General features: G+C 32.7%; 1 protein-coding gene across 1 annotated transcript; it reads left to right on the top strand.

The window, feature by feature from the left end:
- The first annotated feature begins 857 nt into the window (after positions 1–857).
- On the top strand, positions 858–1585 carry LOC109166902 (14 kDa proline-rich protein DC2.15-like). Its single transcript, XM_019315799.1, has one exon. The coding sequence runs from the start codon at positions 946–948 to the stop codon at positions 1345–1347; it is 402 nt and encodes a 133-aa protein (XP_019171344.1). The 5' UTR covers positions 858–945; the 3' UTR covers positions 1348–1585.
- The last annotated feature ends 13344 nt before the right edge of the window (positions 1586–14929 follow it).

A 14929-nucleotide genomic window follows, 5' to 3' on the forward strand; every position in this document is an offset into this window, starting at 1 on the left:
AAAATGTTTTATAAACGACATAAAATTGATAGAAATTAAATAAAACGATTCCTCCAAGTCTATTGACAGAATGATGTCGGTAGTATGCTATAGAGTTTGAGACATAGCTTGCAGCATAATCTTTTTTGATCTATTGGTCATATTTTGATAGACACCAAGATATAGTAAGACAGATCCAGACTTAGAAAGGAAGGATATTTTTGTTAGATCAAAATATACCCTAACCTCATAATAGCGGAAGCTATAGGTTGATCTTCAACCATAGTTGATATCTTGTTGTGTTGTCTAGATCTGTAGGGTGTTAGCCGTTTTGTTTCAAACTTGACTCAAAACCCACCCTAGCTAGAAGGTGTACTGATATTTCCTGAGCAGTATGAGTACCATAATTTTAGGTGCTATACAATGAATGTCTTGTATCCCATCAATACAGGCAATATATAAGTATAATAGTGGAATACAAACTAAACCTAAATGTCCAGTTTAAACAATTACTTAATGAGCCTAATCCACTTGCACCAAATAATTAAGGCCCATATATAATATATATATACGGGAAAGTCTTACCATTTAAAGAAGAAAATTTGCAAATTTTAAACTCATGTGACTGTCTTACCATTTAAAGAAGAAAATTTGCAAATTTTAAACTCATGTGACTTATAGTATTGACATATATGCATCCAAAAAAATTGTTTTCATCTTTGCTAGTGGTGCCAGCTAATAAAAATCCATACGCCACACATGGTTTTCAATTATTGTAGCTATTAACATCAATTAATGACCCCTCCCCCCTCCCCACCCCCACCCACCACCCACATGCCCAATATACTTTGCTTCCTATAAATACCCAACATTCCCAAAAATTTCATCATCACTCCAAAATCCTTTGCAATTAGTTCACTAACATCTACTTAGTAGCTTCATTTGCAAAGGGTTATTACTGTGAAAATGGCTTCCAAGAAAACTTCAGTACTCGCTTTATTTATCGTATTCAACATTCTCTTCTGCACCATGGTGAGTGCATGTGGCACTTGCCCTAGCCCTAAACCGAAGCCGAAGCCAAAGCCAACACCAAGCCCTTCTAATAAGGGAAAGTGCCCTAAAGATGCCCTAAAGTTGGGTGTTTGTGCCAATGTGCTTGGCAACTTGCTTGGCCTTGTGGTTGGCAACCCTCCAAAGAAACCATGCTGCTCTCTCATTGAAGGGCTTGTGGACCTTGAGGCCGCTGTCTGCCTTTGCACCGCCATTAAGGCTAACATTCTGGGCATTAACCTTAATGTTCCACTTTCCCTCAGTCTTCTCCTTAATGTCTGCGGTAAAAAGGTTCCTTCTGGCTTCCAATGCCCTTGAAGAATATAATTTAGCTTTTGATGTCAGCTAGAGAGTTGGGAAAGCTCCTGATCTTCTTCCTAGTTTGAAGTTATATATTTCCTTTCTTGAATGCACTGCTTAGCTTGTGCAATATAATTTGCTGTATGTGTTCTCTTTTCTCTGCTTTGGTTTGCTGTGTGTTAAACGTGTAATGCCGATAATCAATGTACTTTATATCAGAAAAATATAATCAATACAATTTCTGGTTTCTTTTATATTTTTCCATCCTTGGTATTGGACTTGGTGCATCTAGGCCGACTAGATGGGAATATATACATGTATACGTACACACACACACATATATATATATATATATATTATATAGCAAATAGTAAAAAGCAAAGATTTTCCATATCTCCTATTCTGGTGTTTACATTATCGACCAGGCACTAGGCATACACAGGCCGGGTCAATTGTCAATTAAGCATTTATATTACCACATCAAAAATTATATAATGTTTAATTTTATTTCTTCATAAATGCAAAGTTACTAGAGCCATGCACCTCGGGGCTTCGGCCCTTCCCCTACCAAAAAAAAAAAAAAAAAAAAAAAAAAAAAAAAGAGTTACTAGAGCCATATTTTGACTGCAGAATTATTGTAAATCTGATGATTTTCCAGACCTCAATCCAATTTGTACCATAACTAGAAAAGATGTATATGTATATTGGATTTTGGTTATATCAAATTATTCAAAAAGAAAAGAAGTTAGAGAAGAGGTAATTTTTTTTAAAATATCTCTATTTTAGTTTGTGCATGAGTGCATGACGTCACTGGAGTAAAAGAATATCAAATAATTATGTTTATGTGTAGTTTTAACAATAACATAACTTTGTTTTTAAAAAAATAAAAAATATGAAGAATGAAGAATGAAGAATGAAGAATGAAGAATGAAGAAATAAATAGAGTGAGAAAGATGGCATAATTTTTAGAAAAACAATATTAAATATGACACCTTAAAAATACTGTTAATGGCTTTCGTTGATAGATGTGATTTGATGATTATTGCTACTTTAAAATGATGTCATGCATGATGCTATGTTTGGTAAATCTAGTTGAAAAAGTAGCTGAAAGCTGAAAAGGTAAGTTAGAAGCTGAAAACTGAAAAATTGTTAAGCTAACAGGCAATGTTAAAAGTGTTTGGTAAAATTAACTTTTTAATAAGCTGATAAATGTAATTAAAAAGATTAAAAAGTACATCTTCATAAAATTTAAATAGTTTTGTTTACATATTATAATTTAACATTTTGAAATGAAACTATTAACATTTGTTGAAGTCATATTGCTAAATTAGAAACAACAACAACAAGAAGTTACAGTTTAGGAAAATATTGAGGTCAAATTTCACAAGCATTTCTTCTTATTAAAGAAGATTATAAAATATCACAGAAGAACCTAAATAGAAATAATAACACTTGAGCTCAAGGGATAAGACTATTAAAAAAACAGTCAGTATGAATTTAAATATAAGAGAAGAAGGGTCAAAAATGATTTTAATTGGGAAGGGTAAATGATGTCATTTATTTAAAATAATAATGATAAAGATGAAAAAAAAGTTAGGAATCTACTAGCTTATTTTTAAATATTACTTTAAGTAGCGTTTCAAAATAAGCTCTTATTTTAAACTAATAACTTATTTTGGGAACATTACCAAACATAGATTATAATAGTAACTTAAAATAAGTTATAAGCTCCTAAATAAGCTCTGTCAAACAGTGCCTAAATCATTTTTCTGACTATAGTATAGACATATTCAACGCAAGGGAAACACTATATTGTATCAAGGAAAAACACAGGGACGTCATGTAAAAAATTGTTTTTACTTCCAAAAGAGGTGCTGGAGTGTGTGTAATATTTTGCCTGTACGGATTTAACTCACTGGTTTAGTAGGCAGTATTTGGAAGAAGCGATCAAGGTTTGAATCTCAGCAGCGGCTGTGCGCACTAGCATTTGGCCGTGTCTATTGAATCATTGAGTCACCGTGATTTACATCCTCCCAAATGCTCTAGTGGGCCGAGGTGTGAGGACCCTTGGGATTGGGGATTCAACATTTTAGAAGAAGAAGAAGCGATCAAGGTTTGAATCTCAGCAGCGGCTGTGTGCACTAGCATTTGGCCGTGTCTATTGAATCATTGAGTTACCGTGATTTACATCCTCCCAAATGCTCTAGTGGGCCGAGGTGTGAGGACCCTTGGGGTTGGGGATTCAACATTTTAGACGAAGAGTGTGTGTAATATATATATATATATATATATACATATATATATATATATATATATATATATATATATATATATATATATATACTCAGGTTCCCGTGCGGGTGAATGCTTCCCGTGCGGTTGTGCGGTTATTAATGTGCGTGAGATTTGTACTCAATGTGCATGACTGTTGTATCTAATCTGCCTGAGATTTGTACTTAATGTGCGTGAATGTGTAAAATGCAGCAGAAAAGTGGAGACCTACAGGATAGTTTCTTCGCTAGCTTTGTTCTCGGATGGGTTATCACAAATGGTACTGGTATTGCTTCTTACCCAATGATGATGACATCTGGTGAAGCCGTCAAGTACAAGAGCTCTCTTGATGCTTTTGCTCAGATTCTTAAGAATGAAGGTGTGAAAAGGGTGCTGGTGCAAACATTTTATCATGACTATATGGGTGCTTCTCTTTTCAGTAGCATAGCTCAAATTCTTAAGAATGAAGGTGCGAAAAGGGTGCTGGTGCAAACATTTTATCATGACTATATGGGTGCTTCTCTTTTCAGTAGCATAGTTATATGGTGATTTTTTGTTCTGCTTCTTTCTGAGTTCGTAATTCTGAACTACTCACGCACATTAAGCACAAATCTCACGAATATTAAACACAACACTCAGGCACATTAAGTACAAAACTCACGCATATTAACATCACACACATTAAGCACAAAGCTCACGCACATTAATCCACCACACAACCGCACGAGAAGCAACAAATGCACCTGATCCCTTCCATATATATATATATATATATATATATATATATATATATATATATATATATATTAGCCCTATTTGGTAAATGGCTATTAGCTTATAGATGTTAACTGATTGGGTTATATGGTATAACTAATTGTTAACATTAGCTGATTGTAAAAAAGGTGTTTGGTAAATTAACTATTAGCTGATAACTGTTAGGTTTAATTATAGCATTTTGGAGTTACGAAAGTTGATTAACCAAACACTTTTATTGATTTTTTAACCAAATCAAACAACTAATAATCGTCAAATAAGTCCGAATTGATTGATAAGCTAACTATTTTACCAAATAAGACCATTATTGTATTTAAAAATTAATTGAGTTCGATTATTATGTTCACACTATCTTGATCAATTCAAACTCGTCACACAAGTTAATATAGGTGAAATTTACATAATACAGACACTCCAGTTGTGATGATTGCAAATTTTCCTCATTACCTAAAATATACAATTTAAAAATTAAACCTTAGTTTTGTTTGAAATAATATAATTTGTGATAAATGTCACAATATTTTATATTAATTGTCGTCATAATCAATTGTTTGCCACAATGTAAAAAACTATAATTAATAACAAAAGTACAATTTTAATTATATATGCTTATATAGTAATCAATACAACATTTCAAATAAAATATAATTATAAATTTAATTAATTAAATGATATGAATCTTGATATCATGTCATAGTTGATATATTTATTCATCACTATAATAGTTATGTTTATTAACTACTCCGTATTTAATTGTATAACACAATACATTGTGGATTCATTGTTTCGAAAAAAAAAAACAAAAATAATACTTGTAAATATATTAATACTAATTAATAGACCAATTATACAATTAATTAATTATATATAGTCATTTTAGAACGTATCAATCACTTCGGTGTCGTTTAATGTCAGAATTGATCGCACCCTATTCGACGCCAAATCAAAACTCTCGCAATCCAAATTATATTGTCCATCATATAAATATATTGATAAATAGAAATCGATTCTGGTGCGGGTGTGCGCCTTAGGGGTGGGTGTGGAGTTTAATATGAGTCATTTATCCCGCTTAAATTAAGGTCCAAGATTACCAAATTTTTTTAAAAAAAAAAAACGGTGACAATTTAATAATTATTGCATGTAAGTCAAATTGAAGGTGTGTAAGTTTTGTGTTTAAGGTGAGTGAGATTTGTGATTAATGTGCGTGAGTTTTGTGCTTAATGTGTGTGAGTTTGTGCTTAATGTGCGTGGGTTTGTGCTTATGTGAATAGTTGTTAAAACTTAAAGTGCGTGAGTTTTGTGCTTAAGGTGCGTGAGTTTGTGCTTAATGTGCCTGAGTTTGTGCTTAAGGTGCGTGCGTTTTGTGTTTAATGTGAGCAGTTGGTAAAATTTAAAGTGCGCGAGTTTTGTTCTTAAGGTGCGTGAGATTTGCGTTTAAGGTGCGTGAGTTTTGTGCTTAATGTGCGTGAGTTTGTACTTAATGTGAGCCATTTTAAAATCTTAGGTGCGTGGATTTTAATTTGTACTTAATATGCTTTGTTATGTGCTTAAAATGCGTGGTTTATGTACCTAAGGTGAGTGGTTTGTGTTCTTAAAGTGCTTTATTTATGTGCTTAATGTGCGTGGTGATTTGTGTACTTAAGGTGCGCCATGTTAATGCCTAAGGTGCGTTCAACCGCACAATCATACGGGAAGCATCACCCACACTTGAACCCTTCCCTTCATAAATATATGATTGTTTAATTTTATATATTTTCTTTCCCTTTTTTGTGCTCATTGATTTCTAGTTTCAAAGAACTAAGCATTTCGGTAGTGATTTTCCTTTAAGTCTATTCATGGGCCATGGCATTTTTGGAAGAACACATTTAGCACCACATCTCGTGACTCAGATGCTCATCATACTTGGTCATGGGATCGGACTTGAGACGAACTTGCATAATGAATATTCCAACAGCTAATTATAGTAATTAATTAGTTTTATAATTGCGTGTAAATTGTTTTTATGTGTCGTGTGATGTCGGTACAATGTTTTTAATAACAGCTACACTACAATACGTTCATTCTCTCTTAACTTTTCAAAGTCTTAATTAATAGTGACAATTTGGTGCTAAGTCACTTTTTATAACGCGGCTTCCCAAATTTGTGTGGCGTGGGATGTATGGAATTACAATACCGAGCAGCAAACACTAGCTTTATTGAAAAAGACACTTTCTTCTAGACAAGATTAAGCGTGTCATCTTTGACAATATAATTAGCGAATTGGATTACCAATTGTTATGATCAATTATTTCTTATTACTGCATAAGTTATAATTCATTCTAACTTGATCTCAAAAACCTCTTAAAGATAAAGATAAAAGTCTAAAAAATCTAAAAATCTCTTGAAGTAATTGAGTTCAAATCTATTTAGACTCCAAGTTATTATATTCTATAACAAAAATAAAAATGCAATTAAAGCGTTTTTGTCCAAATATATTACATAAAAATTTAACAAAGAAATAATACAATTCAAAAATTAATATAAAACTGTCATGTTTCGTTCATATTTAAAATGCAAAATTATTCACCAAAATTTCATTTTCATATTTAAATACAAAATTTCGATGTCAATTGCTTCTAATATTTTATTTTCAATTACAATTAAGAACAATCTATAAATTAAAAAAAAAAAATGATCAAGTATAAAAAATAATATATTATATCTAAAATATTTGTTTAAAAAAAAAATTTGGGCCCCCAAAAATTGGGGGCCCTGTGCGGCCGCTCCGGCAAAACATAGCCTGGACCGGCTCTGCGTATTGACAATAAATGAACTCGTGACTTTCTAATATGAGAATCATTTTCTATCCACTCAACAATACCATTTTGGACAAATAAAATGTAATTTGGGAAAGGGTCAAATAGGCCCTTTAACTATAGACAAAAAACATTAAACATCTAAACTATAAAAAACTCCAATTAGATACATTAAACTCCTCATATTTATGCAACTGAATTTTTAACAGTTTACCTTTAAGTAACCAATTAAAATATATTTTTAATTCAAAAAAAAAATTAAAAAAAATTGGAAGTATATTTTAATTCAAATAAATAAATTATTTTTCCTAAAAAACTTACGGAGATGCTTGTGTGGCTTCTCCGTCTCTAGAAAAATCATACTGACTTCTCAATCCAATTGAACTGAGTAGCGGCGGACTTCTTCATTCAATTAGACAAATACGCTAGACAGGCTTCTCCGTGTAGCTTTGGATGGAGTACGGCTACTCTATCCAAATCTAGACAGAATTCACTAGGCATGCTTCTTCATCCAGATTTAGGCAGAGTAGTTGTACTCCATTGAAATCTGGATGGAGAAATATGTCATGGTCGACTTTTACATCCAGTTGGACGAAGAAATCAAATAGTTGCACATAGAAGCCGGACGACTAGCTACTTCGTCCAGTTGGACGAAGAAAAATACTAGCTTCAATTCTCTGTTGATGGAGAAGTCGGCAATGCGTATTTTTATTTAAAAAAATAAAAATTATTTTAAAAAGAAAAAGGAAACAATTTTACTTGTTATTACCATGAACTTACATGTGAATTGATCTAATTACATAAACTTAAGAAGATATCGACTAAATTACATAAAAATGATGGTGAGTTGGTATGTCTAATCGAACCTTTTTATAGTTTAGGTGCTTATTAATTATTTTTAGCATATAATTGCAAAACGTATTTGACCATTACCCCTAATTTTATTAAATACAAAGTAATACATTGTTACATAAAATGCTTTAAAAAAATACATTGTTACATAAAAGAGTTAATTCTATTTTTGATCTTAGATTTATAGGTGAGAATTTGCTTTTAGTCTTTTTAATCAGAATATCCATATTTGATTTTAGTGTTATTGTGGCATGACTATTTTTAGTCATTCGTAAACAAAATCATTAAAATGTCATTAAATATAAAGACATTTTAGTCTTAAATTATAGATTTTTTTAAAAAAAAAAAATATAACCACAAAAATATAGTAGGGACAACCCACTTTGTATAAAAATGATCAAAATGTCATTGTATTTAATGACATTTTAACAATTCTGTTGTCAGATAATCAAAAATGATCATACCACACTATATTATAATCAAATAAAAATATTTGATAAAAAAAAAAAAAAAAAAAACTAGTAAACTGTCACCACAAAAAAAAAGGGAATTAACTATTACATTAAACATGTGAAACACAATAGGTCGTTTTCGATATTATTAGTTTAAATATTTGACCACGTTGGATTCACCATTAGCCAATCAATCAAGTTTAATTGGACGCATATATCCATCCAGTAGGTTACAGAGATGTCAACTAAATTCTTCAACAATAGGGTCTGGTCAGCTAATAACTCCACCAAATTTTGCCATTTGCAAGCCAAAAGAAATCAACTAAAGGTTGCGTTTCGAAACCAAGAAAATGACTTATGAAAAATGATTTTTGAGTTTTTAGTGTTTGGCAAGAGGGGGAACAATGAGGTCAATAGAAAATGATGCATTAGTCAAAGGAAAATAGGTATGTTTTGAGGGAAAATGACTTCCCATTTTTCTTGGAGGAAGTCATTTTCCAAGGGATGCACATGTAAAATTTTTTGGGCCTAATTTTTTGCGGGCTTTTGCGAATCGGCCCAACAAACCCGCTGGCTAGGGTTCATACAACCAAAGCCCGCCCCCATGCGGGTTGACGGCCCCAAGGGTCGATCCGCGTGTTTTTTTTTTTCTTAATTCAAAGTTCAAAAAAAATTAGTAAAGTATACAAATAGTATTAATTTTTTTGTATTTAAAAATTAAAAAAAAATAGTTACATTATTTAAAATGTTAATATTATATATATATATATATATATATATATATATATATATATATATATATATATATATATATGTATATACATATATATTAAAAGAGTGTTATTCACAAAAGGATTTTATCAAATGTATCAAACAATTAAAATTTTGAACTATTCAATTCTTTTCATTTTCCTACTCATTTTCTGGAACCAAACACACAAGACAGTTTTTCGTTGTGTAGTCAAACATCGGAAAGGAAAATGTTTTCTGAAAAATGACTCATTTTTCAAAAAATATTCTTCAGAAATCATTTTTCTACTTTCCAAACAGAGCCTAAATTGGGTAACGGAAATATTATATTCTTCAATAATAATTAAACAATATATTTTGATGGTGACAATGCAAATACCTACTTTTTTTTATTTTTCTTGTCTTTAATATCACAAGTTGTACTATTTTTTTCCCCCATTTTTATTTAACGAAAGGGAAAGATCAGACCATTTTCGTGTAATTCTAAATATAGCATGATAATGGAAAATAAAAGATTGCGATATATGATGGAAGAAAAATGTCATTTTAAGCAAATATTTTTATACATACATACATATTTTTTTCTTTATAAATATTTAAGCAAAAAAAGTGTAATTATAAATATTTTTTCTTTAAAATCGTATAATATTAAGTGCATTCTAACTTTTTTATACGTACGTACGTACATAAATACATACATACATACATACATATAACATACATACATACATACATACATACATACATACATACATACATACATACATATATATATATATATATATATATATATATATATATATATATATATATATATATATATATATATATGGAAGGGATTAGGTGCATTTGTGGCTTCCCGTGCAGTTGTGCGGTTGGAAGCACATTAAGCATTAAACTGGCGCACATTAAGTACACATGCACATTAAGTACACAAACAAAACACCTTTAGAACACAATCTCAAGCACGTTAAGCACAAAACCCACACATCTTAAGCACAACCCCCACGCACCTTAAGCACAAAACTCACGTATAGGCACAAAAACACACACACCTTAAGTTTTAACAACAACTCACATTAAGTATACACTCACGCACATTAAGTACAAAACTCACACACCTTAAGCACAAGACTCACGCATCTTAAGTACAAAACTCACGCACATTAAACACAAAACTCATGCACTTTAAAATTTCAACAACAACTCATACAACAACTCACATTAAGTACACCCTCACGTACATTAAGCACAAAACTCACGCACCTTAGGCACAATACTCACACGCCTTAAGTACAAACTCACGCATATTAATATTACACACTCACGCATATTAAGTACAAATCTCAGGCACATTAAGCACAAGACTCACGCACATTAAGTACAAAACTCAAGCACATTAATCAACCGCACAACCGCACGTGAAGCACTCAACCGCACTGGAACCTTTCACTACACACACACACACATTATGTTTGAGACTCATACAAGTGCTTTGAAAGAGGTCTAAATGAAAGATCTTAAACTTATTAAAGTTTGAGAAATGCAAGGCTAATTTTATCACTACCATATTTTCTTCTGTTAAACACTAGAATATATCTTTAGATAGAATTCTTAGTTACAGAACTTAAAAGGAAAATTATTGGTAGAGGAACGTGAGAATTTTGTATATCTTCTTATATCTCATAAGTCTTAATTAGGTATTCTTGGTTGTTTATAAAGGGAGATTAAAGACTTATAGGAAGTGAGTACACGCCCATGCGTACGCAAAACAAGTTTCTGCACCTATTTAAAGGCCATTAGTGAGATTAATTTCTAACTTTTGTACCTTCTATTCCTTTTGTACATTTCATTCTCTTAATTTTCAGAGCTTTTTAGGTTAGAATTTCTCTCTCTAAAAGGGAGATAGACTCTCTAGTTACTTGTAGATTTTCAATTGTGCAAGGATTGATCTCACTTTGTGATTCAAGGTAGTAAACTCTTCATCTTCATCTTTAATTCCATAACCTACATTGCTAGCTTGATTTTTTGCTTGGTGATTTCAATTCATAATGTTGAGTGACTAGATCTTTTAGGAATTAGATGAATTGACTTGTGATTATGTATTCATGATTTTTTTTTTTTTGAAAACATGTATTCATGATTTGTATTGAATAAATGATTAGATGTGATGTAATGCTAGACCTAGAATCCTTATGTTGTGGATGAGCTTTGTATTGATTCACTCTTCATTTGTGGCAGTAACAAGAGATTGTGCTTCCATTAATCCTACTCATTCAAATCCTCGTCCTTGATAGGATGTGAGACACTAAGTCCTACGTGATTTAGTGTTGGTGCCATTTGTCTCCCTTAGGTTAGTCTTGCATTGCACCACATCTTGTTTACCTTAGGCCATTGAATGCATAAGAACAAGTCACTTCCATCCAATTCCCCATTGTACAAATTTGTTGTTGTTTTACATTCTTTTTTCCTATACTTGTACATATGCTTCCTTACATTTCACTTGCACCTAGACTACTCTTGTAAATACATTGCCTAGATTGTCTTGCACTCCACTTACTCCAATTTGTCATCCTTGAGATCGACATTCGGAGATTCCATATCCTTGTTTACACTTTTCCGGACAACACTAGATTACATCCCATCAAAATGACACCGTTGCTGGGGATGGCAAAATGTGCTGAGAAGAGTGTGTTTACTTTGACATCTAGTAGTGTATTGGCAGGAGTTCTACATTGCCCATTTATTTCATTGATTTCTTGCCTTTTGTACATATTGTGCTTTGCTACTTGATTTGGAAGTGAGCACCAATACTTTGCATATCATATTTGCTCACCTTGCAACTACTTTTAGTTGCAAGTACACTTGTTTGGTGAAACTTTGTGTAGGAAATTTTTGAAAATCATATCCAAATGAGCTCACCAATGAATTGAATAAGGATGCGAGTACACTTGTTTGGTGAAACTTTGTATAGGAAATTTTTGAAAATCATATCCAAATGAGCTCACCAATGAATATGGATGTCCACCCGGTGGAGAAGTATCATGGAGCCATTCCCCACCTTGCACTTGTGGACAACACCCCCATTACACCCCGGCCTTATGCAAACCATTATCCACTACATTACCATCCACCACTTCCACTTCACTATCCACCACACTTTCCATTTCACTACCCACCACCACCACTAAACCAATTTGAAAGAGCTCAAGCTACATATTCATATGAACCTCAACATATTTACCCACCCCAAACCCCATGTCAAATACCCACCCAATGGCATCATGATGAAAGAAGATCTTATGAGCCATATAGTCACTCACATTATAAGGAACCACCTCATGATAACCCACCACACCTTAATGATGAGCTGGATGCCTAGAGAGGAGATGGCAAAAGATCATACATGAGGTAAAGGAAGGAATGATCAAACTCAATGCCGAAATCATGGAAATGCTAGAAAAAGAGTTAAGGACCTTCCGAGAGAATTGTAACACCCATTTTTTCTATACTTTAGAGCCCAGATTTAAGTAGTCTAAATAAGATAAAAGTAAGGAAACAAAGATAAAATATGATATATAAATCCAATTTCAACCTCTAAAAGAGAGTGTCCCCGCCACAGTTACCCACCCTCGAGTAACTGCACAGGCTAAAGCTTCTACAAAACTAGAGTCAAAAGCTTAATACATGAACAGAAAGGGGTATGCGTACCCTGGTGTCTACGCACCAACCAAAACAAGGTAGTCTAGCTACATCAATATATAACATGATATTACCAAAAAGGAAGATGGATAACTAAGTGTAGCATCTACTAAGCTCTAGAGCTACACATTACTACATCAAATGTGCACTCTCATCACGCATCAAGTCCACTTGAAAGGGGTTACAAAAAACACATAGGAAAATAAACCCGTTAGCATGAAAATGCTAAGTATAAAACCACTCAACCTTGTAACATAAGTATAGATATAGATATGAAAAACCGGTTGACATTCATATACATATCAAGTATGACATAGGCAAGCGTGGCAATCAAGCAATAGATCATAAGTAAGGATACTTTACATATAAGCCTATATACTTAGCAACAAATGCATATACAAGGCTACTTTAAGATAGATAATATGTAAGAGAGATAAGTGTCAAACAAGACTATACTTTCATACTATTACTCAAAAACAATGAATGGTACTTTACTTATCATATACTCATCACAAGGCATATGCTATGCAACAAAGGGAAAGATACATATAAATATCAATATAGATACTTGTTAGACTAAAATATCACATGCATCATTATAATATGTGATAATAGGATCGACTAACCTCCAGCCATAGTTCTTGACACGGTTGAGCGATCCGGACTGCTGTAGAGATAACGAGTATTTTGTCTCTCACTTTACTCAACTCTTTCTAGATGGTGTATGAGGTATGTAATGTGAGCAGTGAGAGGACTAGTGACCTTTTATGACCACTGGCCATCATTGTGGTTGTATGTCTTCTTTAGGTCTCCTAAACCCTAACTAGACTCCTAATCATAATGGTAGTCTAGCTATTAGGTTATTAGTGTTGCACCACATATCAAATACTGAATATTATCATAACTTATCCTAATGTTATAATAATAGTAACGGATAAACCATATTTTTAATACTTTACTGCGGAGGACCTCAATCGATCTCATCATATCTCATGATTCTCTTTTCTCTTCTTTCTTTGCTCCTCAAATGGTGGGGACATAGGAACTTCATGATTCGTGAACGGACCTATCCGAGCACGACAAATATCGGCCGGTCTAATACTCATCTCACCCACAAATTTATATCTCTCTCTTTCTTTCTTTTTCTGTTTGGAACCAGGTATCGTATGTTCAGTGTGCACACCCCCTAACTAGGATTCCAAGCCCAGCGGGTAGTATCCAACCTAGCAACTCAGGATTTTTCGACCAAGTTACTTCTAGTATACTCTTCTGGTCTTCTTTGACCGGATCTTTCCTTTTCTCATAAATTTCTTTATTCATCCGAAAGGACATAGTCCAAACGGGAGCCTCCAAAACATAGGTTTTCCTCACTTCATATAATAGTAGTATAAGGCACGAAATTTCCCTTTTCTATAGCAGGACTTTCCATGCATGCCATGCATACTTTTCAAAGGAGTATAAATAGATATAGGTTTTCAAAATATATATATGGGTTTTGAAAATAGCCTAAGGCATTAATATAAGCTCTCTAAAGTATGTACATAGCTTTCAATATGAAAACATAGGTTTTAACTACAAAAGTTTAGGAAATAGTAACTCATGCATAAGAATCCATATGATCATGCCAATCTTACTATTCAAGAACTAGACAATGCAAATAGAGCATTTAGTCAAATCATCCTATGACTTAAAGCCAAAATAATATTTCTCTAACTTTCATACTCAAAAGCATTTAAGAAACACTTAGGAAGAAATCATAATTTATGCTTGATATGGAAAAGTGGATTTTACAGTATAGGAGTTTGGTTAGAGCTTTACAGTATCTTAGGCTTACTCGTCCAGATCTGTCCTTTGTGGTCAACCAACTCGGTCAACACATGCATGCTCCTACAATCTCTCATTGGGAGCGATTGAAACGTGTATTGAGGTATGTAAATAGAACTGCTACTTATGGTCTGCGAATAAGGAAATTAGTGTCTAGAGATTTACATGTTTTTTCTGATT

Source organism: Ipomoea nil, unplaced genomic scaffold, assembly GCF_001879475.1.
Source record: "Ipomoea nil cultivar Tokyo-kokei standard unplaced genomic scaffold, Asagao_1.1 scaffold3130, whole genome shotgun sequence".
Lineage (NCBI taxonomy): Eukaryota > Viridiplantae > Streptophyta > Magnoliopsida > Solanales > Convolvulaceae > Ipomoea > Ipomoea nil.